Raw genomic sequence first — 26,345 nt, forward strand, 5'->3', positions numbered from 1 at the left:
TGAGGGCCAAGGCAGCTGTGCCCTGTGGAAGAGCACTAGCGCCATCCTTGCATCTAGGCTTCTCCTGTCGGTATAATATTGTTAACCTTCAGATGCTCCTTGGAGTTTCTCTGCTGGAACGGCCCTCTGTACTTTGATTTCAGAGATGGAGGATGTACTGGATTATCTAAGGCAGGTACTGCTGGGTCTTTCCCTCTACTGTTTTAAGCAGGAGGTGGAAACTGCCACAATTCAGAATTGTGCACTTAACTTTTCAACAACAGGCAAAACTTCAGTTATCCTTAATGTCACCCTTTTGTTCCTTATGCTCAATACCTCCTTGGTGGTATTAATCCCTTTACCTACTCCTGTTTAGCTAAGAGTCATACACAGCTTTTTAATTCTTTCTCAGTCAGGCCCTCTAAGGGTGGGTGCAGTCTGCTCTGAATTGCTGCCAGTGCAGCACTAGCTTGCCGGTGTCCTAGAACTGAACACTATGCTAAGAGTATTCGGCCTTGTCACTTTCTGGAGGAGTAGCAGAAACCCATCATTTGAAAGAGCCACAGGAGGCAGTTTTGCACTTGGCAGTGCCTTTCTGTACCTATCATCAGTTCCACTTCTGAGCCTTTCCCTTTGATACTACACTTGATTTAAAAAAATCTTGTTGCCCTCTAAGTCCTTTATGCAGTGAGTGATCTAGGCAGTAGTTCTGCTGTAGGTGGGACTCTTATAAGTTAACTTTGCTAAACTCCAAGCTGGATGGCTTGAGCCTGCTAGATGCTTGTTCCTGCTCTCACACTAGTCCTCTACCCCGCATTCCAGAGTTGCGGCTCCTCTCAAACAGCTGGCAGGATTTCTTTAACTGCATTGTAAGTGACCCTTGTATCGACTGCTACAATACTAACAGTCTTCTCCCACAGGAAGGCAGCACTTTGAGCTACAGCTCCCATTCTTCCATAAACAGATCTTTCAGATAAGGCCATATACCAGCACTTTTATTTGATTGCTAAATTAGAGTATAAAACAGTTTCTCCAATTGCATGTGTACGTAAAGAATAGCTTGCCTAATTGTTAGTGCCTTGGGGGATAATAAACAACCTTCATTAAACCAGCAACTACCCCTAGGTGATTCTAGGGTAGAGCACTAGCACTATTCCATAGCTGCAGGTGGATGCCATTATACACTGCTGTCCTCACTGCACAATGAGCTCTATTTGGAAAAAGACCCAACCAAGCCTCTGTCAGCAATCATTCACATATAGAGATGGCCAAACAATGTTCAAACACCCCTCTATGCTGAAGTAGTTTAGGATAAGGGCATTGCTGTTCAGAACTGGTCTAGGAGAAGTCAGTCATGCTTCTACCAAGGCTCTCATACAGCTCCATGTGCATGAAGGAAACCTCTGTCTACAAAGACTATGGCATCACTGTAGGTTTTCTCCATGCACAATGCACTGTCAGAGCATGACCCAGTAGTTAATCAGAAATTGTTACTAGACAGCTGCTCTGTCTACTGGCACTAACTTCAATAGCAACAGTTGCTGGTGATGAATCAAGGTCACTTAATCCAATTTTAGTCCTAGGCCCCCAGGCAGATTGTGGAGAAGGGGGACACTCAAACCTGAACGCCAACTGTTTGCGTGTACCCCCACACTCACAAATGCATAGGATTGCAGCACACTGCCCCACCCCAGCTTCCCCCATTAGCACAGGACATTGAGCACTTTGTTACTGCCATCTAGAAGTTCTAGTAGAAATCTCTGGCTGACAGAGTGGGACAGCCTGTTGCTCTTCTGTGAGGCCCATGCCATTAGAACACAGATTCCACATCACCCATTTCCACACAGACTGTTTTCAGCTGTGAGTAATACTCCATTGCTGCCTGGCCGTTCTCTCTGCCGAACCCTGGAAGGGACAGACACCATATTCAAGAGTGAGATGATAGTGCCAGTCATTGCCACCCACCCTGTTTTGTTATTGCTGTCACCAGCCATGTGGTCAGACTCAGCCATGCACACCTCTAGCCCTTTCAGGAAGGATGACCCTGCCTGCAGGCAGCAGTGCAGCATCACTAGCTTCTTGACATGGCATTTCAAGTTATCTCTAGACTGAGTAGCTCTGAGCTAGGAACCATAGCAGGCCATGTAAATTCCTTTCCCTTAGCTTTCTCGGTGTGTAACAATGCAGCCCCCTCACCAACCTCCCACCTTCAGTTTCTAACTGCAGCCCTGGGTACTCAAAATATCAACCAAGCTGCTAAGTGGCTTTTGGCTTCCCACAGGTGTGACAGCCTCAGTTTCTGGTGTGTCAGCCTAGGATGACACCACTTGATTCTGCTATCACAGGAGTAGGGACATTTATTCCTATATGCTGGAGAGGTTTAAAGGGAAGCTCTAGTAGGTTTTTGCATAGCTGGTGGCTTGCTCACCTGACATCTTGTATCCCCCAAAGGGCAGCTCCACAGGGCTGATGTTATAGTTGTTAATGAAGCACATTCCAGCCTGGAGAGCAGCCACCACCCTGTGAGCCCGCTGGATATCCCTGTGGGAGAAGGACAAGGTTTAGTGCAAGCCTTCCCTTTCATACCAATTCCCCCAGCCCTCTGCAGACAACTCAAGTGGTGGGCATAGAGTCCCTTTGGACACTTGGTGTGTGCATGTCTCAAAAGGAGGCAGAGAGTCTTCCCATGGCAGGGAAGACAGGCAGGGCTGTGAAGGAGTTTGAGTGGCAGCTGGAGACACTACAGGTTGTTATGAAAAGGGGAAATGGGGGGAGAGGGGGGGGGGGAAAAACCAACATTTACAAGGTCTGTACTCCCAGCATGGGGCATTTTGTTAATCTTTTACATTACAAACTCCTGGGAAAGGGGCCATTTCCTAATCTATGTCTGCACAGTGGGACCCCAGTCCTAGCTGTAACACAGCACCAGAGACCACATGTCCAGCATACAGAGGCAGGGACTTTTTGTCCCAGGTTTTGTACAGCACCTAGAACAATAGGGTCCTGATCCGTTACTGGGACTCCTAGGTGCTATGATTATATACAAAAAATAAATAACAGTGCTCTGTTTTGATCTGAGCCATCTTGCTGCTCTCTGTGGCTGTTAAGAGTATCCATGAAGCAGAATTGCCACCAGGACTTGGTATTCTAGTTTGGTAACATTCTTCCCCATCCCTAGTCCATTTCAAGGACTGAACACTGCCCCCCACCTGTACCTGGTAAAAACACCACCTGCCAGCCCAAAGGTGGTATTATTGGCTCTCTCCAGGACCTCCTCCTCAGTGTCGAATGGTAGGATGGACATGACAGGCCCAAAGATCTCCTCTTTCACACACGTCATGTCATCTCTGCAGTCCCCTGGAAGTATTGCAGCACACGTGTATTTGCAGTGCTGAATTCTGTATGTAAGATCCCAGCCCCACCACAACAGTCCTTGACAGAGCATCTTCACTGGCACGCCATTGGCCAAGTTGGGAAGGGTTTAGGGTAGAATGTGGGTAGGGGAGGGTAGCGTGTCCTACCTTTCCACACGCAGAGCAAGCACTAACTTTTGCACTCATCCCTCTGAGTGGTCATTCTACTAGGCTCCAATCTACAACCTGTGTGTCACTTCTCTGTCAAGGCCACCATGCTCCATCCATTGTGTCCCTGTGTCCTATCAAAGGTCCTGAACCTATGAATCCCTATATGCCTTGCATTGCAACCTGAATCCATTATCTAGATTACTTATGCGGAATGTTGCAGTTCAGGATTGAAGGGCTAGGCAGAGCTATGTGTGAGGCCAAAGGAAGATACTGCAAGTCAGGACTGAATGTACTGGCAGATTGGGGGCGGGAGGGCAGTAGTGCTGGTGTGCACAAGCTTGCACATCTTCTGCCTGTACCATGCCTATAAAATCCTCCAACAACTAAGACAAGTAAAGATCATGTCCAGTCATAGCATTGGACATATGCCTTCTATCCTGGCTCTGCATTATGCAGGAAGTTGGCAGGCAGCCTGCCCACAATTCAAAGCCCTCAGCTGCTGCTTCACATCTCCCATTCCCCCACATTCCCCTTTAAGGCCTTGGCTACACTCGCGGATTCACAGCACTGCCGCGGCAGCGCTGTGAAGCACGAGTGTAGTCGCGCCGCCAGCGCTGCGAGAGAACTCTCGCAGTGCTGCAAATACTCCACCTCTCCGAGGGGAACAGCTTGCAGCGCTGCGAGCGAGCGTGCAGTGCTGCAGGCTCTGATTACACTGGCGCTTTACAGTGCTGCGCTTGGGGGGGGGGGGGGGGTGTTTTTTCACACCCCTGAGCGCAGCAAGTGCAGCTCTGTGAATTGCCAGTGTAGCCAAGGCCTAAGCCTACCCACCGTCCATTCTTGTACCAGTATGTCCAGGTCCATCAGCTCTGGGGCTGAACAACTAGAGAGGGTTGCAGGAGCTTCAGGAAGGTATAACAAAGCTGTGCAAACTGGGCAGTGATAGATGAAAATTAATGTGGACCAAGGGTATAATCTACACTGCAATCAGAGGGGTGATTGCAGCACAGACATACCCGAGCTAGTTGTTTCAATCTAGCTAGATCAAAAAGCCACAGCAGCATGTATAAGCTCCCCCACCCTGAATACATATTTGAACTGCTAGCACTTGCAGCTGCACTGCTATTGTTATCCAAACTAGCTCAATCAAAGCTAGCTGTGGTCTGTCTACAAGTGCTGCAATCACAGCTCTGATTGCAGTGTTGAAATGCCCTAAGTTGCAAGGTAATGCACAGTATGGGACACATTTTCAATTTCTCAATCCTTCCAGGGCTCTAAATTAACTCCAAAAAGGGAGTTAGGCTTTGTTGTGGACAGCTCTAAGACCTCTCCTCGATGCACAGCAGCACTCAAGTGTTAGGAAGCCAGAAAAAATGCAGACAATATTGCTACACTGTATAAAAAGTCTGCCCTTGAACACCATATGATCAGTTCTAGTCACCCCCTTTGCAATATAGTCAATGGTCTAAAAATATTAAGAGGCCTACAGAAGCTGGGAAGATTGAGACTATTCACTTGAAAGGAAATGAAGAAGACGGGATGTGACAAGAGGTGCATCAAACAGTTCAGAGAAGGTAGATCAGGCACAGCTTTCTCACAAGGAAATTCCTTAATTTAAAAGTAATAAAAAAGTGCTTTTTTAAACTAAACTAAAGCACTGATAAGCCTGAGGAACCCACTGCCACTAGATGAGCCCCATAAGATTCAAGTTTCAGAGTAGCAGCCGTGTTAGTCTGTATCCGCAAAAAGAAGAACAGGAGTACTTGTGGCACCTTAGAGACTAACAAATTTATTAGAGCATAAGCTTTCGTGGACTACAGCCCACTTCTTCGGATGCATATGATTCAAGGAGAATTAGGGTTTTTTTTTGAAGATCATCATCTACAGTCAAATTACCTGGAAAAAGCTTCTTAAAGGGATATCAACTTTCATGGCTCAGGACACAGAGCAAGCACTATCTACCCAGGATTAGGGAGAAATTTCCACCTGTTTGGGCCAGTTCTCTTGCAGTTGTCCACCCTGGGGGTATTAATACATCTTCCTCTGAAGCATCACATTCTGCTCTATGTCAGAGACATTATACACCACTGATCTTACCCAGTATGTTCCTATGCCTCTAGAGCACTGTGTGTTGGGTCCAGCTGTCTGAGCTTTACAAGCTATCTGAAAAGGGTTACACATTTCACAGGTTTCACTTTAGGCAGAGGGTCCGACTGAGCTCAGGAACTTGTTAGCATTAAACCTATGCATATAAGACAGCTCCACTGAACTGAAGAGGAATCATACCTAGCACGCAGGGTCGCATGTAGTAGCCATTCTTCAGCTTGGGGTCATCAGGAACATACGGCTCCCCACCACACAGCACCTTTGCCCCCTGAAAATGAGCCAAATTAGAAGGTACACAGGTGTCAGAGAGCCAGCACACCGCCCTGATGTGCCTGTTGGCAAGCAGCAGCAGTCTTAGAAGAAGCCTAAGGTGGATGGAGTTGGCCAGTCACAGGAATGATAGAGTCCAGGGGTCTGGGGGTTTAGGGAGTGGCAATAGTCAAATCAGCTTCAAAGACAGCTGCCCAGTGAAGGTCCTGGATTGCTTGGTTGGCTAGAAGAGCTGGAGCTGTCACCCTGTGGCTATGTGGAGATGAGAGCAGGCAGTTCAGTGACAGGATTAGCCAGTTCCCCAAGAGCAGGAAGCCTCCCTCCCTCCTTCCTTCCCTTTATGCCCACAAAGGGCAGGAGAACAGCACCAGCTTGCACCACTTGTTTGGGGAAGGCAAGCTGGATTCCCAAGGTTATTTTGGTTCCTTCATCTCCAGCAGGTCTGATATTTCCCCTTCAAAGCTCCTCCAAGAGCTTCAACACATAAGCTGAGATACTTAAAGGCCTGAGTAGCATGTGACTGGCCAGATACATTATGGGGATGTTCACCCCACCCAGAAGGGAAAGGGGTCTGCTCTACTCTACCAGCACCACTGCAGGCAGCAGAATGAAAGTTAGTCATTTGGCATCCCCACCACCACCCTTGGCTTGATCTTGCCTAATTTTTTTATAGCATATGATATCACCCAGCAATAAGTGCTTTTCTCGGGTGGGCTGGAAAGGAAGGGGTTAAAGCAGATGTCTGCAGAAGGCACCCTGCTCTAGTGCCTTGTCCATCAAGTGGAAACTGCAGTACACCACCACTGTGACCCAGCTGTCACTGGGGACAACACTGACTCTGGAGTAAATCAAGCTGGGACCTATTTTTCCCCCCCACAGTGTGAACACAATTTATTGTGCGCTTTACTACACAAACCTGTACTGAATAATTTTAGATACAGGTTGAATTGCCTTTGAAAAAACAAGATGTCTTATGGTTTATCTTTGCTACTGAACAGGAGCACCTGTATTCTAGCTCCAAGAATGATGAGCAAACGAAACATTTCTTGCTTCATCCTAGTTTGGGATTATGCCACTGTCACTAGCCATCTTGTTTTATTTTTGGAGATGAATTCAGGAATAATACAATACATCTATGCTGCACATGTGACCTGTCCTTGGCCATAGCAGCAACTGCATCTTTAGGAGTGTCAAAATGTATATCTGCTTCTCCTGTAGCTTTCCCATTGGAATCATGTTCCATGGTGATTTTTGCAGGTTTCAGTGGAGCAAAAAAAAAATTTACGTCTTGGGCACAATCTTGACAGGCTTTCATGTTTTCCCTGGCCGGTGTTTGCCATCAGCTAAGAATTGAAAACTCTTGAGTTTAAAGCCACTCAGAGCCTGAATAGACAGCATCTGCTGCTGCCCATGCCATAAAGAGAAAGCCTGCCCAAGCAACAAGCAGATAAAGGAGAAAACTGTTTTCAGCTGTTTGTATTAAGAGCTGGCCAGGGTCCAAAGTTCAGGGCTCTTTCATTCTCCTGTTACAGATGATGATATTGCTAACATGGCTGATGAAGCCAAGAGCTGCAGTCCCTTGTTAGTATGTCAGAAAGGGTAATGCAAAGCCCTAGACTTGGCCTGTGGCTGGAAGAATGCCTTTCCCACTGCTTTGTTTGAAGATCCCAGTAAGCTGTAATTTGAATCTGCCCAGATGATCTGTTACTGGCCTGGCATGTTAAACAAAGAGCTCTGCAGTTAAACTTTAAACCAGGACTGTCAGACTCATTCTGGGGAGAGCGCCAAATTCAGCTTTTCATTGGGGCACCTAGTACAGGTTCAGGACAACAGTCTCCTCTCAATCCACAGCAGAACTCCAACTGGAATCAACAGGAAGTTTGCACAAAGATCAAGGGTGAAATCTGGTCTTTATGTAATAAATTTGGACCAGCCCCTCAGCTGGTGCAAATCAGGATTCCTCCAGTGGAGCTATGCCATTTTACACCAGTTAAGGATCTGGACCTTAGTTGTTCATTTCATGGTCATGTTAGGCAGGAAAATAATTCTCCACTTCAGGATGACCCTTACTTCTGTCATTTGTTTCTCTTCCTCCGTCTGTCCCCTCCTTTCATCCCCTTTCATTTCGTTCTCTGCACCACCCCAATTCTACCCCCTTCAGGGTTCATCCCAGACCCCTTCCCTATTCCTGCTGCTAAAATGATCAGCCATTAGATAGTTAGTGCTGACATATGAACATCATTAGACTTTAGCACTGCTAGACCAAAGGCATTAACAGGGGTTGGGAAATTCACCAGTCTCAAGCTATTATATCCAGGCTGCCTGCAGACCAGGCACACATCACTTCACTGGTTACACTTGGGTCAAGTCCAGAAGGTTCTCATTGCAAACACAAGACCTACCATTTTGTTTTTAAATGAAAGCTGAGATTCTACAGTATTCAAATACGCCTCATAAACAGATCAAGTGAGCCAGGTGTTTATAACATGTAAAGCAGAGGTGGCAATGTGTGCTATCTATCCCCATGACCCCATAGCCCTGCTGAGACACTAATATCTGAATAGTAGGATCTCTTACCACTCTGATTCAACATTAAGCCATTGTGTAAGTTTTAATCCAGGAGTCCCTTCTACATGTACCCTCTTGCATATGTAATTCAACCTCAGCAGGGAAAGGGCTTCACCCCAGAAAGGGTAGGAAGAACAGGCTGCCTGTCTATTAAACTAGCAGCAGAGGGAGGTGGAAAGTCCCTTCCCCCACGTGTGTGACTCTTTCCAACAAGCCCCCTCAAATCCAAGAAAGCCAGATGCTCTCACCTGCTCCTTCGCCTGAGTAATGAACCCCAGGACTCGCTCCAGGTGGGGGCGGCTGATGAGGGCCCCCATCCTTGTGTCTTCCAGAAGTGGATCTCCAATTTTAATCTTCTGGGTGTGTTTCACCACTTCCTCCGTGAAGGCCTCCAGGATCTCCCTCTGCACAAACACTCGAGTGCCATTGCAGCAAACCTGGGACATCAGAATCAGCACCATCTTATACAAGGCTCTTTAGGAGGAGTATGTAACATACTATGGGCCCCCATAGGACTCCCACATGGCACACTATCCCACCCACTGAAACAGCACATGCACCAACCACTTGTTTCACTTACACTACCTCCGAGAAATGGGATTCAGCTGCAAGTAACTATTAAAGTGACCAATGTAGCTACCAAGTTTAACCCCCCTCACTATCTTCCCTCAAACATATTGGGAGTGATCTGAAGGATTTGAGCTTCTTTCCCGATCATCACCAGCTCCGTATGGGCCACTAGCACAATTATTGTTTGCATGGCAGTCTGATTGATTAGAGAGGAGCTCAAACCAGCCCAGGCACCTTCCTTCCCAAGTCTGGGGCTGTTTGGACATGATACAAAAGTGAACTGCATTATGCAGCTCAGTCCATCCCCAGGGGCAATAAAGGCAAAGGGATCACTTGCTGTTCACTCCCTCACCACAAAACACATCACATGCAAGTATTTTAATGGTCTCGGAGCCACCAAGTGGTGAAAATATATATGGCCACCAGCAGGGAATAATCAGAGTTGGCTGTTCAAACCTCAAAGATGCCCCAAAGGGACACTTAAGCATTTAGCTATTATGGCAATAGATGTTACAGAAAGCCCCAAAGTGCCCAGGGGCCAGGCCCACAGAGGGTAAACATCTTGCAGGCTGGCATGGGGATGGGAGCATCATCAGCAAGCAAGAGCCCACACTGCTGCAGACTCACAGCAGCTGATCTAGTCAGTAATGGAATCCAAAGAGGCTGCAGTAGGGAGGCAGAGCCATGCATTCTGATCTCTGTGCTGCAGGCTTAACTCCAAGGCCCAAGATGCAAGAATAGCTAATCTTAGGGGCTGGTATTTTACACAGAAGAAGCTCCTGGAGCTACCACCTCCACTCCAGAGAATTATACTACCTGGTGGGGCAAGTGAGGAAGGAGCTAGAGGTGGCACAGGAGTAGGCATTCGAACCCCAGTTTTGCCCTCCATCATGATTCTCACCAGAGACAGAAAGCAGGAGACATCCCCTCAAACAGGGTGTGTGCTAGAGCTCTGCATGGGACTATTCTTAATCCCGCTCCCAACGTTCCTGCGGACCCTGGTTCTGCTGCAAGGCTCTACACTAGTTCTGTACAGAGCTCTAGTGTGTTCCCTTCCCCAAGCCTGTGAAAGAAACTTCATAAACAGGTTCCATCACAGGCTCTGCTCCCCAGGGAAGTTTCTCCTATCATGTAAAAGGAGGGTGAATATAACTTGAGTGTTTTAGGACGTCAATCGCTGTAGTACCTGTGGGGCTGGAGATGGGGAGGAGAGGAAGACAGGAGAGTAGAGAGTAAGAAGGTAGCATTTATATCTCCTTGGAGCTACACACCTCGCCCTGCGTGAGAAAGTTGGCCATCAGGGCTCCATTCACGGCATTCTCCAGGACGCTGTCAGAGAATATGATGAGGGGGGACTTGCCCCCCAGCTCCAGGGTGACTGGTTTGATCCCTTTGGCTGACATCTCCATGATCTAATACAAACAAAGATAGAAGGGACAGGCTGCTGGGGGATGAACACAAACGGGATTGTGAGGGTCCAACCAGGTCCAGAAGGGCCACGGAAGACCACAAATACATGTCCCCCATTCTAGAGAAGGGGGGAGAGGAGAAATTCACCCCTGGCCCACACACATGCCCTTTGCAACAACAGAAGTAAGTCACATGCAGAAGATTGGGGACTGCATTTTTTTTGGTGGGGGGCACTCAAGTCTGTTCCCAGACTGCTGCCCCATGATGGGCACAAGAGACTTTTTGCTGATTAAAATGGTAGTTGAAACCCAAAGAGCTGTGCATGTTGAAAATTTACAGTTTTAAGGGTGTATAAACTTTAACATGTAAGACTAATCGAGTGCAAGGATCCAGACACACAGCACCAGCCAAGAGCGCACATAGGGCACATCATCTAGACTAGCAGGGCACATGTGTGTGAAAATATCTACAGTACCAGAAGCAGAGTGACCCAGTCTGTGCTCTGCTGCTCTGCTCTTCAGGTCTGTTGTGGAAAAACAACCACGCACTGTGTTTGGATCAGAATCGCCTGAGGCCTCTTTATTTTCATGCATGCACAGGGGGTACCAGTGAACTGGCAATCCCCTCCCCCTCCCCCTCCCCCCGACTACAGATTTTCAAATAGCTTATATAGCATAAAACCACAATTAAGTAATGCATACTTTCTTATCAACATTATTGCCATATTTGGAATACATTCCCCCAAAAAAGGGAATATAGCTTAGCAAGCTTTCCTGTTTTTCACAGTCTGCCCCTTTGTGGTTCCCAAGCTTCCCCCAAAACTGTTAATGAGCCATTATGAATCATAGGCCTTGTGATTATAGATAGTTCTGCTTTTGTACTTTTCCTTCATCCTGCCTCTAAGAACCCCTCTTCTCCAATAAACTTAACTAATGTTCAGGTCTGAACCAAAATTCAGGCCCAAGCCAACTAAAGTTTAGGCCCTAGCAAATTTTCCCCCCACATGTCTTTTTGGGGCCTCACCTGCCTCAGGGAATGGACAAGGGCTCTGGTTTCTCAGCAAAGAGACTTTGTCAGGGACTGAGGAAGGTGGGGGAGGGAGTATTTTCGTTTGCTTCTGAAAAGGCAGCAACTAGAAACTGAGGAGAATGAGCTAGATTCCCACCCCCACCACAGGAAATGGCCAGGAATCGGATCAGTTAGTACCCCATACTAATGGAGGGATTGATTCTCCAGGGGGAAATGCTTGAGTTCCAGATTCACATGGCTGCAGGATAAATCTTCCCCAGCTCCAAAGAACTAATTGTCTCACTGCATGCACATGAGCAGAATTTGCTGTAGTTCAGGGTTTATTCCCCAAGATACCATTGCTAGGTAAGCAGCTGTCCAATAATGTGGGGGTAGAAAATTATTAATGATTGCTACCCCTCCTCCCTCCACCCCCTAAGAAAAGAGAAGTCTCTGCATATTAATTTAACCTGAGTTTCGGTTGATTGGAGGGAAACATATTAGTTTCCAGGGGCTCTCATGTGTTGTCTTGCTGCTTAGTTCAAAACACATCCTGACCCAAGTTTGCCCATTTAGGTACCTGTATTTATTCCCTGCTAGAGAACACTCTCTTCACCAGGCCATAACAGGCTGAAGAGTTTAAGACTATCAGAGCAGAGACTCTCCATGGATTTTATCAGGTTAATAGCTTCTCTCTAGAGCAGAAGTAACCTTCAAGCCCCCCCACCCTGCAAAAAAAAACAAACAAAACAAACAAACCCACAACTAGTACTCCAGGTAGGCCCTTATAGCATAACTTTTATCTGACATTTCTGTGCCATATCAGAATAGCTGCAAGGCATGGCCCATGTGCCCAGCCATTCCCCAGGGCAGGCTGCTTGTGCACAGGCTTGTAGGAGGGTCTGCCTCTGCTGCATGTCTTCTAGTATTTGTGCCATAATTAGAAGTCCCTTGCCCTGCCCCCTAGCACAGGGTGGTCTTTACCTTGATACCAGTTGGTACACTCCCGGTAAAAGAGACTTTGGCCACATCCCGGTGCTGGCACAGAAACTGGCCAGTGGCAGCTCCCCCTTGCACCACATTGAATAGCCCATTGGGCACACCGGCCTGGGTGAAGATCTCTGCCAGCATTACCACTGAGATGGGGGTGAGAGGAGATGGCTTGTAGATCATGGCATTACCTATGTGAATCCAGCACGGGGGGGGGGGGGGGGGGGGGGGGAGAAGAGAAGAGAAGGGGTGTTAAAATCTGAGAGACAATGGGGACAGAGAGGCAGGGGATTGCATGTTCAAATATCTCACCCTCCAGTAGGACAATGGATTTTGCAAAGACACTGAAAACAGGAGAGCAATTGGAAGTTTTTCCCCTTTAGGCAGGGCAGCGACAGCAGTTACAAATGCAGTACTCTCAGTAACTGATGAAATGGGAGCAAATGCAACTGAAGTCACACAGCAGCAGGAAAGTGCTAGTATGATACCTGCTACTGGAACTAAGTCAGGAGGAGGAGCAGGGCCACTGCTTTGCTGGCCCCATCTCTTTGCTCCATGCCCTCTCTCTCCATCTTCCACTGAAACTCTTATCTGTTTGGTGTGAGGCAACAGCAGCACCCCCTTCCTGTCATGTTCCCACCCCATAACTTATTTGCTAACTCTCCCTTGCCCTTGTCTCCCCTCCCAGCCAGAAAAAGGGTCTCTTAGAAACAGACCTAAGACAAACAGATCCTTCATCACTCACTAATGGAGCTCTTAGTCCGTGAACTCTTAACCCGACTCTATCCTTCACCACCTGATCACCCAAATCACAAAAATCTTGCACAGACGGGGTCTCATTACCACAAGCCAAGGCTGGGGCAGACTTCCAACAGGCAATCTGGAAGGGGTAGTTCCAGGCTCCGATCCCAACACATACCCCAAGCGCCTCCCTTCGGGTGTAAGCAAAGGATCCCCCAGGAAGCTGGATGTGCTGACCTGGGCAGGGATAAATACAGGTGAATGAGAACATATGGAGTTAGATGGACAAACTAACAAAGAACCTTCAAGACTCATCAAACAGCTTCAGACCCACTTCCCTGCCAAAGTGGAATCTAGCAAAGCCCTCTATACTAACAGGTTTGCAAGTGCCTCAAGACCAGTAGCACCAAATGGGGTTTGCCCAAAGCAGTCTTAAGATCTTGATTCAAGGAACTGCTCCCCCTTTTAGTGAATTAGAGTGAAATCCCCACAGTGCCACAAGAACCAGCAAAAGGACAGACACTAAGAAAAAAAAAAAAAAAAATCATTGCTGGCCCAGGTGAGTGCCTGCAAGCCCACTGAAACCAGCTGCACTTGATTACGCCAACAGTGGCAGGAAGGTCTTGTGGTTAAGGCACTGGCCTGGGAGCCAAGCAATCTGGATTCAATTTCCAGTTCTGTTACAGACTCCATGTGTGACTTTGAGCAAGTTACATCTTTCTGTGCCTCAGTTTCTCCATCTGTAAAAAGGAGAGAATAAGCCTCTCTTCTCCCACCCTTTGTCTTGTCCATTTATGCTGTAAATTCTTCAGAGCAGGAACTCTCTCTCGCTACATGTATGAACAGCACCCTAGCCCAACAGGGCCCTGATCTCATCCAGAACTGAAAGCCCCAGCGAACAGTGAATCTGGTCCCTGAATATAAAGGCAAACAAAGAAATAACTTCCATTTGTTAGCTGCTTTACTACAGCCTCACCCATTTATATTTATAGCTGTGCTCCCACCCCCAGACTATGATAAAGCCTTAAGGATGGCTCTGCTGATAAAGAGGAGATGTTAAACGAGGGTCCAGTCTGCACTGTCTGAGTGGAAGCTGAAAGTCACAAGGCATTTTAAAAGAAGCCAGGGATATCACTGGAGGTGTAGCCAGTTACCTTTCTCCCATTACAATCAGCATCAGTGTCCCAAGATGATAAATGGACTCTTGCTACATGTAGAATGGCTGCTCTGTTTACCTGGTCACTGCATTCCAGCCCAATTTAATCCCAGACACTCCTGCTGAGATCAGTGGAGTTACACAGGTTTTAAAGCAGGACAGAATTTGTCCCCCCATGTTTAACTCACCACTGCATAAAAAGTGTTGCGATACCATGGTTCCTATCCTAGGAATCTGAAACCAAAATTCTACCCTATTCCAAATAGCCAGGGACTTTCTACTGGCCTTAAGATTTAACATCTGACTAAACAATCATTGCAGTATATGAATGACCGACTCACAGCTAGGGAAAAGGAATGAGGCTCCAGTGACTAGTATAGCTCTTACCTGCTATAGCCCCCGCTAAACCTGCATAATACTCCAGGCACTGCCAAGATATGTCAATGTCCACTCTGGCTTCAAAGATGGATTTCCCATTATTGATGGTTTCCATGGTGGCAATTTCTTCCCTCCGTTCCTGTAAGAGCAGTACAGTAACAGCATTAGACAGACTGTAGCACAGCCCACAGCATGCTAGCTGCCTTCCATACACAGGTGAAGACAATCTTTCCCATCAGTGATGACGCAATTGTCTCTAAAGCGGTGTTTTTCACTTGCCATTTACCAGTTCACCAGTGTGTTGAGCTGGGCGTAGAGGAGTATCTAACAAAGACCTGCTGGGGGTCTGCCATAGGTCTACTCTTGCTTAACATCCTTGTTTAGATTTACTGATCATTTAGATTTAGAAATTGGAGTAAAACAATTAAGTAAGTTCACAGATGATACTAATTTGGGAGGAACTGCAAACAACAAGGACAAGAAAAATCCAAAAGGGACCTAAAGAGGCTAGATCCATGGATTTAAAAATAAATAAATTCTGCTGGGAAATCATCTTTATCACCAGACTGCCCTGAACACAGCATCACGATTCCACTGTAGGGGTCAGACAGCAGGAGAAGCTAGACTAAGAAGGAAAAGTAAGCACAAATCCCTCCAAAAATATAGCAGAGGCAAACCTGAAATGCAGCCAAGTATGTATGTACTTTTCAGTGTATGTATTCTTTCATTTGCCCTAGCAAGAGTCCCATTCTAACGCATTCCAGTTACAGGGTTACTGCACTAAGTCTGAGCCTATACTGCAAACTTACATTGGTGTAACTACGTTGCTCAGGGATTTGGAATATCCACACCCCTGAGCTACAGGGATACTGACCTAACTCCCAGTGTAGAAAATGCTATGTCGACAGGAAGGACAAAAACTCTCCCATCGGCATAGGCAGTGTTTTCACTGAGCACTACAGCTTAGCACAGATTTGGAGCAATAACATTTTTGAATTGCTCCACTCCGGCTCCACTCCAGCTCCAGGCAAAAACCTACTGGTCCGTGCTCCAGCTCCAGCCTCCACTCCAAAGCCCTGCAGCTTAGTATAGCGAAGTGTACACAAGCCCTTAGTAGTTATGAAGATAAGGCAGTGTAACAGTTATGCAATTTAAGTTCCAAAAGCAAATGGAGACAGGGATAGTGCCCTGTACTTTCTGCAGGCACAGAAGTTCTGGACTTTGGGAGGTTTCACTTCTAGCAAGCTTAATGGATTTTTATATGTCTGATGCAAACAAAACTCAGTTTACTATAAGGATACAGAAACTACAGTAGTGGGATAAGCAATCCAGAGACCTCAACTCAGGCATAAATTTGGCCTATATTCGTTAGGGCAGGGGAGACCCAAGTGACAAGGGAGGCAGGCAGGCACATTTAGGGCTCTCAAGAGAAGAGACAAAAGACTGAGCTAGTGGTCACATGCAACAAAGCTGCCTTGATGAGACTGGAGGAAATCTACTATCTATGCTGATCAAAGATGCCTTTCAAACTCTGCATTATTCATGCAGTTTGATGAAATGTTATTGCATTAGTGGTCTCATCTAGTGCTGCAAGCACAGCCCAATAGCAAGCTGTCAAGGGTTAAAATAACTTAAATAGCTCAGAAGGAGGATCAAGGACAGGACCACTCCATTTCAACACAAGAGAACAGCTTCAGCACATACCCGGATAATCCTGGCAGCCTCCAGCAGAACCCTGCTCCGTTCCATGCCCGATTTCTGGCTCCATATCTTAAAGGCAGCTTTGGCACTCTGCACAGCCAGATCCACCTCCTTCTCCCCAGAGAACAGAAACTTGCCCATCACTCGACCTAAGAAAAAAGAAGGTTTATATTTTAGAGCTTTCATTCAGAGATTTTTGCCACTAACCTCACTATCAGCAAGCATTTATAGGAGTAGCACCAATGTGATCCATGGTTTAGAGTATCAGAAGAGTTCATTCTGTCTCTTACTGCTTTTGCATGTATGTGAACAGATTTTAAGGCCATAAAAAAAAATCATTGTGATCATCTAGTCTGACCTCCTGTCTATAGGATTTCATCTATTAATTCCTACACTGAGCCCAATAACTTGTGGTTGAACTACAGGATCTTTTAAAAAGACATCCAATCTCATTTAAAAGATTTCATGTGATAAAGAATTCACCACAATCCATAGTGAACTGTTTCAATGGTTAACTTTGCTGTTCAAATTTTGCTCCCTATTTGCAGTTAGAATTTGTGAAGCTTTGACTTCCACTTGTTGGATCTTATGTCTTTATCTGCAAGATTAAGGAGTCTCCTCCCTGTGTTGATTCTGTAGGACTTGGGATAACCCAACAACACCCCATCCAAACATCCTCTCCCAAAAAGCCTTTTAATCCCAGCATTTTAAGACCATTATAGTTTTTAATACATTTTGAACAGGTCATCTGCCAGTACCAGATGTTGGTATTGGAAGAGATTACTACTAATCACCAAGGGCCAGATCCTGTAGAATTCTGCATGGATCTTCCATTAAAGGCAGTGGGCATTCTGCTTATGGACTGAGTGCAGGGCTGGGCTACAGAGGTTGGTATTGGTATGGACTGTGCCAGCTTCTGGTATTGACACTAATTCCAAGTGTTATTTGCTAAAATACTGACAGACAACTGCCTCTGAATATGACCATTATGCTACTAGCACCAAGTGTTATCTGCTAGAACTAGGATTTTCCCCAGGGGACTAGGGATCAAGTGCCCTCCTTGAGACACCATAAAGGGATCTGACTTTCAGAGAATGAGTGCCCAATGCCTTCTGAAAATCAGAACGGTTTAAGGTTTTTCAACCTGAGACACACTTAAAAGTCACAAGACATTTTTAAAAACCTTGGCATAATTCATTAGTATGAAGGGTGGCCAAGGACAAAAGGAGAAGCAACTACATGAAATCCTTCAAGCGTTTGAGGAGCAGCACCAAAGGCAATTCCCACATAGGAAATGCAAGTACAAGCTTCTACTTAACTATCCTGTGGGTTACTGGCTGGTGTATCAGTGATGAATTTCCATTAGAGGTGGTCATTCGACCCAAATATTGGCTTGAAAGCAAATTTATACTCCTCCGAATGCAGTGCACTACACAGCATCTACAGATATTCTCACGGACAATGAGACTGATGTGACAAGTGAAGGTGCTGGCAGGAAAGAGAGTGATGCTGGATATTCAGGGGTGGTAAAGGGAAGGGAGCTAGGTGTGTGAGCCCCACAAGGTAGCAGCAGTGCAGGGCACCTGGCTAGAGAGATGAGAGAAATCCATGCTTCCCTGTCTACCTCAGCACACCAGAGATTTGCTGAGTGCCTTTGCTGTTTCACCCCATTCTGTTAAGTATGAAAAAGCACTGGGCTCAGTCCACATGAGAACTTGGGACCCAACTATCCCCAGGGCTGATGTAACAGAATGGGAAATCCAGGCCACTTAGCTGCTGTAGCAATATTTGCTGCACTAACTCTCTTTCTCCAGAGCCCTTGTATCAGCTTCCTTTTCCTATCCCATGCAAGTCTAAATGGAAGAGAGAACCTGTTAAACAACATCTTTATGGGTAAGACAAGCTATGTAAGTATTACCCAAATTGTAGGCAGTGTTGTTGTAGCCGTGCTGGTCCCAAGATATTAGAGAGACAATGTGGGTGAGGTAATATGATTTACTGGACCAATTTCTGTTGCTGAAAGAGATCAGTAAAGAAAGCTGTGTAAGCTTGGATGTTTGTCTCTTTCACCAACAGAATTTGGCCCAATAAAAGATATTATCTAACCCACCTTGTCTCCCCAAGTTGAAGGGACAGTTACTTGGAGACATTGCAGAGTGCTGGGCCTCACAGTGGAGCTTGGGATTTCATCTGCAGTGTCTATTTAGCATTCCAATCCAGTTCATGGGCACTGGCAGGTTGTTATATATCTTCAGGCAATTTCTGAAGAGATCCAGGATCCCAGATGCCCTACTGGCACGGAAAGCAGTCAGTTACCTGTCGCTGGCTCATACACCTCCTCACTGTGGCTTCCATCCACCGGCTGAATTCGGGCCCCAGCCCGGTAGTTGAGTGGCTGCTGCAAGTGGAAGGTGCTGGTTTTGCTGCTCATGGTGGCAAAGGGGAGGAAGGCGCAGAATCGAGGCAGAAGGGACAGGCTGGGCTGTGGGAGCATCCAGGGGGCAAGGCAACAGGAACAGGCTATAGAGAAAGAGCAACAGAGACAGGTGTCAGTCACCGAGTGTCCAGGCTCATTGCTAGGAACCACCAGCACCACCATGCACAAGAGAAGGGGCCCTAGCATTGGAGGGGAGGTGTGCAAGACCCCTATAATCCCACCAAGGGAAGGTATCCCACCACTGGAGAGTGAGAGGAAGTATGAAATTCCCCATAACCCCCCTGCAGAGGAAACCCCAACACTGGGTGGGGACAGAGGAGTATGAAAACCCCCATAACCCTGCTATGGAAGGGACCCTGGCACTGGAAGGAGGGGCAAGGAAGGGGTATGAAATCCCACATAATTCCCTGAATAGGGGATCCTGACACTGGTGGGAGGAGGGCAGGGAAGAGGTATGAAGTCTCCTATAACCTCTCCCCCCCACACACACCCCCTGCAGAAGGGCCTGGCACTAATAAGGCCTTGGCTACACTTAAGAATTCAACGCGCTGCACGGCAGCGCTGTGAAGCGCGAGGCCAGCTCGGCGAGAGCGGTCTCGCAGCGCTGTATGTACTCCACCTCTCCCAGGGGAATAGCCTGCAGCGCTGCAGGCGCTGATTACACTGGCGCTTTACAGCGCTGCACTCGGGGGGCATTTTCACACCCCTGAGCGCATCAAGTTGCAGCGCTGTACAGCACCAGTGTAGCCAAGGCCGAAGGGGGAGAGGTATGGTATTCCCCCATAGCCCCCCTGCAGAGGGAACCCTAGCACGGGGGAGGGATATGGAATCCCCTACAGCCCCCATGCGGAGAGGACGCCAATACGGGGAAAGGGGGGTGGGTGAGCGGCGGGTTATGAAATCCCCCATAACTCCCCGCGGGGCACAGCGCCGAATGGGGGCAAATCCGAAGAGAAGGACCCACAGCTACCCCTGGCGCAGGGGGAGGGAGCCCCGCAGCCCAGAGAACGGAGCCGGACGCCTGTGCACTTGGCGGCACTCACCTCAAGAACAGCTCAGACTGAGCTCCTCAGTGCAGCGGGACTGCTCGACTTTACCCTGGGACCTTCGCGGCGGTGCTCCGCCCCCTTTGTGTCTAGCCCCGCCCACCGCGCTGCGAGCGGCAGCCCTGTTAATCGCCCAGCTCCCCACCACAAGCCTCGCGCTGGAGGAGCGTGCGCATGAGCAATGGGGCTCCCCTTCCCCCAGCGAGTGACAGGGACTCATAACGTGGGCAGTGCCCCGACACGCTAATCTGCCTGCGACCGCGCCGTCCTCCCTGTATGACCCAAACTGAGCCCTGGGGCCGGACGGGTCAGACCCCCACTAGCCCTCTGCCCCCTCTCCCCACACACGGCGGGGCGGGAGGGGGGAGAACCCCGAAGCCCCAGTATCTCGGCGCCGTTCTGCTTCAGAAACCCCCACCCCACACCTTCTGCAGACAGTTTGATCTATTCAACCCTACCCAAACACTACCCTAAACCCTACCTATCCGACCCTCACCAAACACTACCTCAAACCCACCCAGTCTCCACCAAAATCCTACCTATCCAACCCTACCCAAACACTACCCCAAACCCATTCAAACTGTACCCAAACCCCAACTAGCCAACACCACCCAAACGTTACCCAAAACCCATCCAAACAGTACCCCAAACCCCCCAGCTCTATCAAACCCTATGTATCCAACCCTCCTCAAACACATAAGAACATAAGAATGGCCATACTGGGTCAGACCAAAGGTCCATCTAGCCCAGTATCCTGTCTACCGACAGTGGCCAATGCCAGGTGCCCCAGAGGGATGAACCTAACAGGTAGTGATCAAGTGATCTGTCTCCTGCCATCCATCTCCACCCTCTGACAACAGAGGCTAGGACACCATTCCTTGCCCATCCTGGCTAATAGCCATTAATGGACTTAACCTCCATGAATTTATCCAGTTCTCTTTTAAACGCTGTTATAATCCTAGCCTTCACAACCTCCTCAGGCAAGGAGTTCCACAAGTTGACTGTGCGCTGTGTGAAGAACTTCCTTTTATTTGTTTTAAACCTGCTGCCCATTAATTTCATTTGGTGGCCCCTAGTTCTTGTATTATGGGAATAAGTAAATAACTTTTCCTTATCTACTTTCTCCACATCACTCATGATTTTATATACCTCTATCATATCCCCCCTTAGACTCCTCTTTTCCAAGCTGAAAAGTCCTACCTCTTTAATCTTTCCTCGTATGGGACCCGTTCCAAACCCCTAATCATTTTAGTTGCCCTTCTCTGAACCTTTTCTAGTGCCAGTATATCTTTTTTGAGATGAGGAGACCACATCTATACGCAGTATTCAAGATGTGGGCGTACCATCGATTTATATAAGGGCAACAATATATTCTCCGTTTTATTCTCTATCCCTTTTTAATGATTCCTAACATCCTGTTTGCTTTTTTGACTGCCTCTGCACACCGTGTGAACGTCTTCAGAGAACTATCCACGATGACTCCAAGATCTTTTTCCTGATTTGTTGTACCTAAATTAGCCCCCATCATATTGTATGTATAGTTGGGATTATTTTTTCCAATGTGCATTACTTTACATTTATCCACATTAAATTTCATCTGTCATTTTGTTGCCCAATCACTTAGTTTTGTGAGATCTTTTTGAAGTTCGTCACAGTCTGCTTTGGTCCTAACTTTCTTGAGCAGTTTAGTATCATCTGCAAACTTTGCCACCTCACTTTTTACCCCAAAACAATCCAAACACTACCCCAAACTCTGCCCAAACCTTACCTATCCAACCCTACCTAAACTCTATCTATCCAATCCTACCTACGCTACCCCAAACCACCCAAACCCCATTTATCCAACCCTACCCAAACACTACCCCAAACCCACCCAAACTCTACCTATCCAACCCTACCTAAATGTTACCCCAAACCCACCCAAACTCTGCCCAAACCCTACCTATCCAATCCTACCTACGCTGCTCCAAACCCACCCAAACCCTACCTATCCAACCCTACCCAAACACAATATCCAACTCTACCCAAACTCTACCAAAACCCTACCTATCCAATCGTATATACGCTACCCGAAACCCACCCAAATTCAACCCAAACCCTATCTATCCAACCATAACTAAATGCTACCCCAATCCCACCCAAACTCTACCCAAACCCTACCTATCCAACAGTATCCAAACACTAACCCCAACCCACCCAAACCTACTGTGACGTTGCACTCTCTATGATTTTATGAAAATATGCTGATGAGTATGAATATAATGTAACTAGAATATGCTTCATGCAAAAGGTCTTTTGTAAGGTATCATTACAAAGCTTATAATCTACTGAGTGTGGTCATCCTATTTGTATAAATGTATCACTCCTGTATCTGAAACTAGAAATATTAAATATATCTCTGAGGGCCTATTGTAGTTATGCAACGTGTAGGACATTAATGGTGGTTTGGAATCTTGATGGCTCCCATTAACCAGGACAAATGTCTGTAAATGGCTCTTTTTTGCTTGTGAGTCTTCCTGTATACCTGTGTGCTGGCAAGTGGGTAATGAAGTCTTACAGTGACATATGATCATGTCACCTGAACTGGAATCCATCTTTAACCTGGTGCTTTTCCATTGAGAAGCAGGGGTGTGTGAGAACTCAGAGGGACAAAGGATTCCCACCTTATGCAAAAGATATATAAGTGGGTGGAACAGAGAAAAGGAAGCACCATCATGAGAAATCCCCTAGCTACCACCTGAGCTGAAACAAGGGCTGTACCAGGGGAAAGGATTGTGCCCAGACTAGGAAGGCATCCAGTCTGTGAAAGAAACTTATTGAAACATCTCTGAAGGTTAGATTTTATCGGTATTCAGGTTTATTACTGTATTAGACTTAGATTTGCATGTTTTATTTTATTTCACTTGATAATTCACTTTGTTCTCTGTTACTACTTGGAAACACTTAAATCCTACTGTCTGTATTTAATAAAATCAATTTTTACTTATTAATGAACCCAGAGTATGTATTACTACCTGGGGGGGGGGGAGGAAACAGCTGTGCATATCTCTCTATCAGTGTTACATAGGGCGAACAATTTGAGTAAAACGGATTTATTTGGGGTTTGGACCCCATTGGGAATTGGGCATCTGAGTTTTAAAGACAAGAACACTTCTGTAAGTTGCTTTCAGTTAAGTCTGCAGCTTTGGGGCATGTGGTTCAGACCCTGGGTCTGTGTTGGAGCAGACTGGCATGTCTGGCTCAGCAAGACAGGGTGCTGGATTCCCAGGCTGACAGGCAAAGCAGGGGCAGAAGTAGTCATGGCAGATCAGTTGGCAGTTCCCAAGGGGGTTTCTGTGATCGAACCCGTCACACCTACCCAAACCCTACCTATTGAACCCTAGCCAAACACTACTCCAAACCCACCCAAATTCTAGCCAAACCTACCTATCCAACTCTACCCAAACGCTACCCCAAACCCACCCATTCTATCCAAACCCTATCTATCCAAACAATATCCCAAACCCACCCAATCTCCACCAAAGCCCTAACTATCCAACCCTACCCAAACACTACCCTAAACCCACCCAAATTCAAACAAACCCTACCTATCCAATCATATGCAAACACTACCCCAAATCCACCCAAAAACTACCGCAAACGCACCCAAACTCTGCACAAATCCTATCAAACAATACCCAAACACTAACCCCAACCCACACAAACCCTACCTATCCAACCCTACCCAAACACTACCCCAAATCCACCCAAACTCAACCCAAACACTACCTATCCAACCCTACCCAAATACTACTGCAAACCCATTCAAATTGTACCCAAACTCCAACTAGCCAATGTTACCCAAATGTTACCCAAAACCCACCCAAACACTACCCCAAACCCACCCAGCTCAGTCAATGGAGCTGCACTGATTTATACTAGTGAGGATTTGGCCCACAACATGTAGAATCGCTGACATTTGTAGTTTCCTCACTATGAGTCCTGAAAGGTGCTGAGCACCCTCAGTCTCACTGAAGTAAATGGAAGGTCAGAGAACTCACCACTTGTCTGGATAGGGTCCTTAGATGGAATCTGTGATGCTGGGAAATCAAGTGCCAGCTCTGGCCAAAGCCTCGGCATCAGCTGAGAACAGACAAAAACTCATAGCTGGAAGCTAGGCCAATTCACTTGTGTATTAGTATAGATCAAAGTGATGGTTAAATATATAAGAATGTGTTTGGCGTTTAAACTTAATGAAAACGAATGGGATGCTGCATGCATTGTTTTCACTTATCTGTATTCTGTTATAATGTCATGGAAAACATTTATACCGTTGTGACAATGCGGTTCTGGCAGAACCCAACTGAGAGCGCCAACTCAGGACAAATTGCTAAAACAGGGCAGTTACAGACCAAGGCTGGGGTTTTTCCACCTCTAAGGCAAACCAAACCAGCCAGACTAAGACTTCGGTCTCATCCCACTGGCTAACCGTAAGTCTCACAAGCAATCTCCTTAGACACTCCAGTTTCCCAGTATTACCACCAGTGCCACACGTTATGGGGACAAATGGTTATAAAAACCAATACCCCAGTAAAAGAAAAAGGTTCTCCTGATCCCAAAGGACCAAGCCCCAGACCCAGGTCACTATACAAGTCAGATCTTACCCACAAATCACGCTGCTGCCAATCCTTTAGAATCTAAAATCTAAAGGTTTATTCATAAAAGGAAAAAGATAGAGATGAGAGTTAGAATTGGTTAAATGGAATCAATTACATACAGTAATGGCAAAGTTCTTGGTTCAGGCTTGCAGCAGCGATGGAATAAACTGCAGGTTCAAATCAAGTCTCTGGAATACATCCCCAGCTGGGATGGGTCATTCAGTCCTTTGTTCAGAGCTTCAGTTTGTAGCAAAGTTCCTCCAGAGGTAAGAAGCAGGATTGAAGACCAGATGGAGATCAGGCATCAGCCTTATATAGTCTTTTCCAGGTGTAAGAACACCTCTTTGTTCTTACTGTGGAAAATTACAGCAAAATGGAGTCTGGAGTCACATGGGCCAGTCCCTGCATACTTTGCTGAGGTACAAGGCGTATCTGCCTTCTCTCAATGGGTCCATTGTATAGCTGATGGTCCTTAATGGGCCATCAAGCAGGCTAGGCAGAGCTAATCTCAGCTTGTCTGGGATGTCACCCAGAAGCATAGCATAAGTTTGCCATACAGACAGTATAGAGCCAATATTCATAACTTCGACTACAAAACTGATACACACATATAGACAGCATAATCATAACCAGTAAACCATAACCTTGTCCTAGACACCCCATTTGACCCCCTTTATACAAGATTTGGGTGCCACTAGAGGACCTTGGTTGCAACAATGATCTATATGGTCCCAGTTTATGTCAATAACGTCACAACCGTATATACCCCTGTAACTAAATAACCCATCAAATGAGAAAGAAGCCTTTTGCAATGTAAATGAAGAACTTTAACAGGAAAGTGCTAATTCTTGCACAGTTGAAAGCAAGTGGTCATTGTGTGTGATAATGAGAGATCAATTGTACTCCGCCGTCCAAGAATGGGTGGGTAGTTACCCTGTAAGCTTGTTTTCTGTGAGAAGCTATAAGTATGGACACAAGGAAAAATTCTTTATCTCTGGACTGTTAGGATTCTAACAGGACAGAAAAACTGAATGAGAAGACAGAGATCCCCAGTTACTCTGGGAAGCCTTGAGAGACTTTTGGGAAACTGGCAGATTACTCTCTACTACCATTTGAATTTATAGACTGTGACTCACCTGTACATATATTTTGCCTGCTTTAGTCTCTTCAGTAACTCTCATTCCTTTTTCTTAGCTAATAAACCTTTACTTAGATTACTACAGAATTTGCTACCAGCTTTGTCTTTGGTGTGAGATCTGAGGTGCAAATCAACATGGGTGAGTGACAAGTCTCTTGGGACTGGGTGTAACCTGGAATATTTGTGATTTCTGACGTAAGTGGCCATTTATCACATAGTCCAGCTTGCCTGGACGGCAAGATAGAGGAGTGTCTATCTGTGGCTCCATTATAAGAGTACTGTAGTACTTTGGAACTTCACATTTGGTACTAAGTTGGTGAAATCTAATTATAGAACATATCCGCAGTTTGCAGTGTCTGCTTTTGACAGTCTGCACTGAGGTAGACGCTCATGGTTGTGAGCCACTCCACACAGTGTGACAGAATCTAAATTAGGATCCACTAAAATCCATCATAGCATCTGCGTATTCCCAAAGTGACCTTAGAATTTGAGGAGAGGATCACATCCCAGTTTGCTTTGACTACTTACTTTACGTTTTATTTAAAACTTATTTTTTAGCCTTCCAAAAAAATTCCCAGTGCTCAAGCAGGATTTGAACTCATAGTCGTTCCAATGATACAACTGGTGTTCAGACTCAGCCAGCAGAGGATTTCTGTTACAGACAAGCATCAACACATAGGCAGTGA

At 46.5% G+C, this 26,345-nt stretch overlaps 1 protein-coding gene across 1 annotated transcript; it reads right to left on the reverse strand.

Moving 5' to 3' along the window:
* Positions 1-953: 953 nt before the first annotated feature.
* Positions 954-19,988, reverse strand: ALDH9A1 (aldehyde dehydrogenase 9 family member A1). The gene is made up of 12 exons (XM_054038603.1): positions 19,882-19,988; positions 18,718-18,921; positions 16,405-16,550; positions 14,710-14,839; positions 13,269-13,403; positions 12,420-12,616; positions 10,289-10,429; positions 8,696-8,884; positions 5,790-5,877; positions 3,195-3,336; positions 2,408-2,520; positions 954-1,884 (listed from the first exon to the last, which is right to left on the reverse strand). The coding sequence occupies exons 2-12, from the start codon at positions 18,893-18,895 to the stop codon at positions 1,790-1,792; spliced, it is 1,554 nt and encodes a 517-aa protein (XP_053894578.1). The 5' UTR covers positions 18,896-18,921; positions 19,882-19,988; the 3' UTR covers positions 954-1,789.
* Positions 19,989-26,345: the final 6,357 nt, after the last annotated feature.

The sequence above is a fragment of the Malaclemys terrapin genome, chromosome 8 (genome assembly GCF_027887155.1).
Source record: "Malaclemys terrapin pileata isolate rMalTer1 chromosome 8, rMalTer1.hap1, whole genome shotgun sequence".
Lineage (NCBI taxonomy): Eukaryota > Metazoa > Chordata > Testudines > Emydidae > Malaclemys > Malaclemys terrapin.

Bases quoted from the DNA above. Each gene is read 5' to 3' on its own strand.
- ALDH9A1 (XM_054038603.1), bottom strand. From the start codon at position 18,895: ATGCTCCCACAGCCCAGCCTGTCCCTTCTGCCTCGATTCTGCGCCTTC. The intron at 5,878-8,695 runs GTGAGAGCATCT...GCTCATTTTCAG, and splicing joins TTACTCAGGCGAAGGAGCAG to GGGGCAAAGGTGCTGTGTGG. The intron at 3,337-5,789 runs GTATGATTCCTC...CAATACTTCCAG, and splicing joins CATGCGACCCTGCGTGCTAG to GGGACTGCAGAGATGACATG.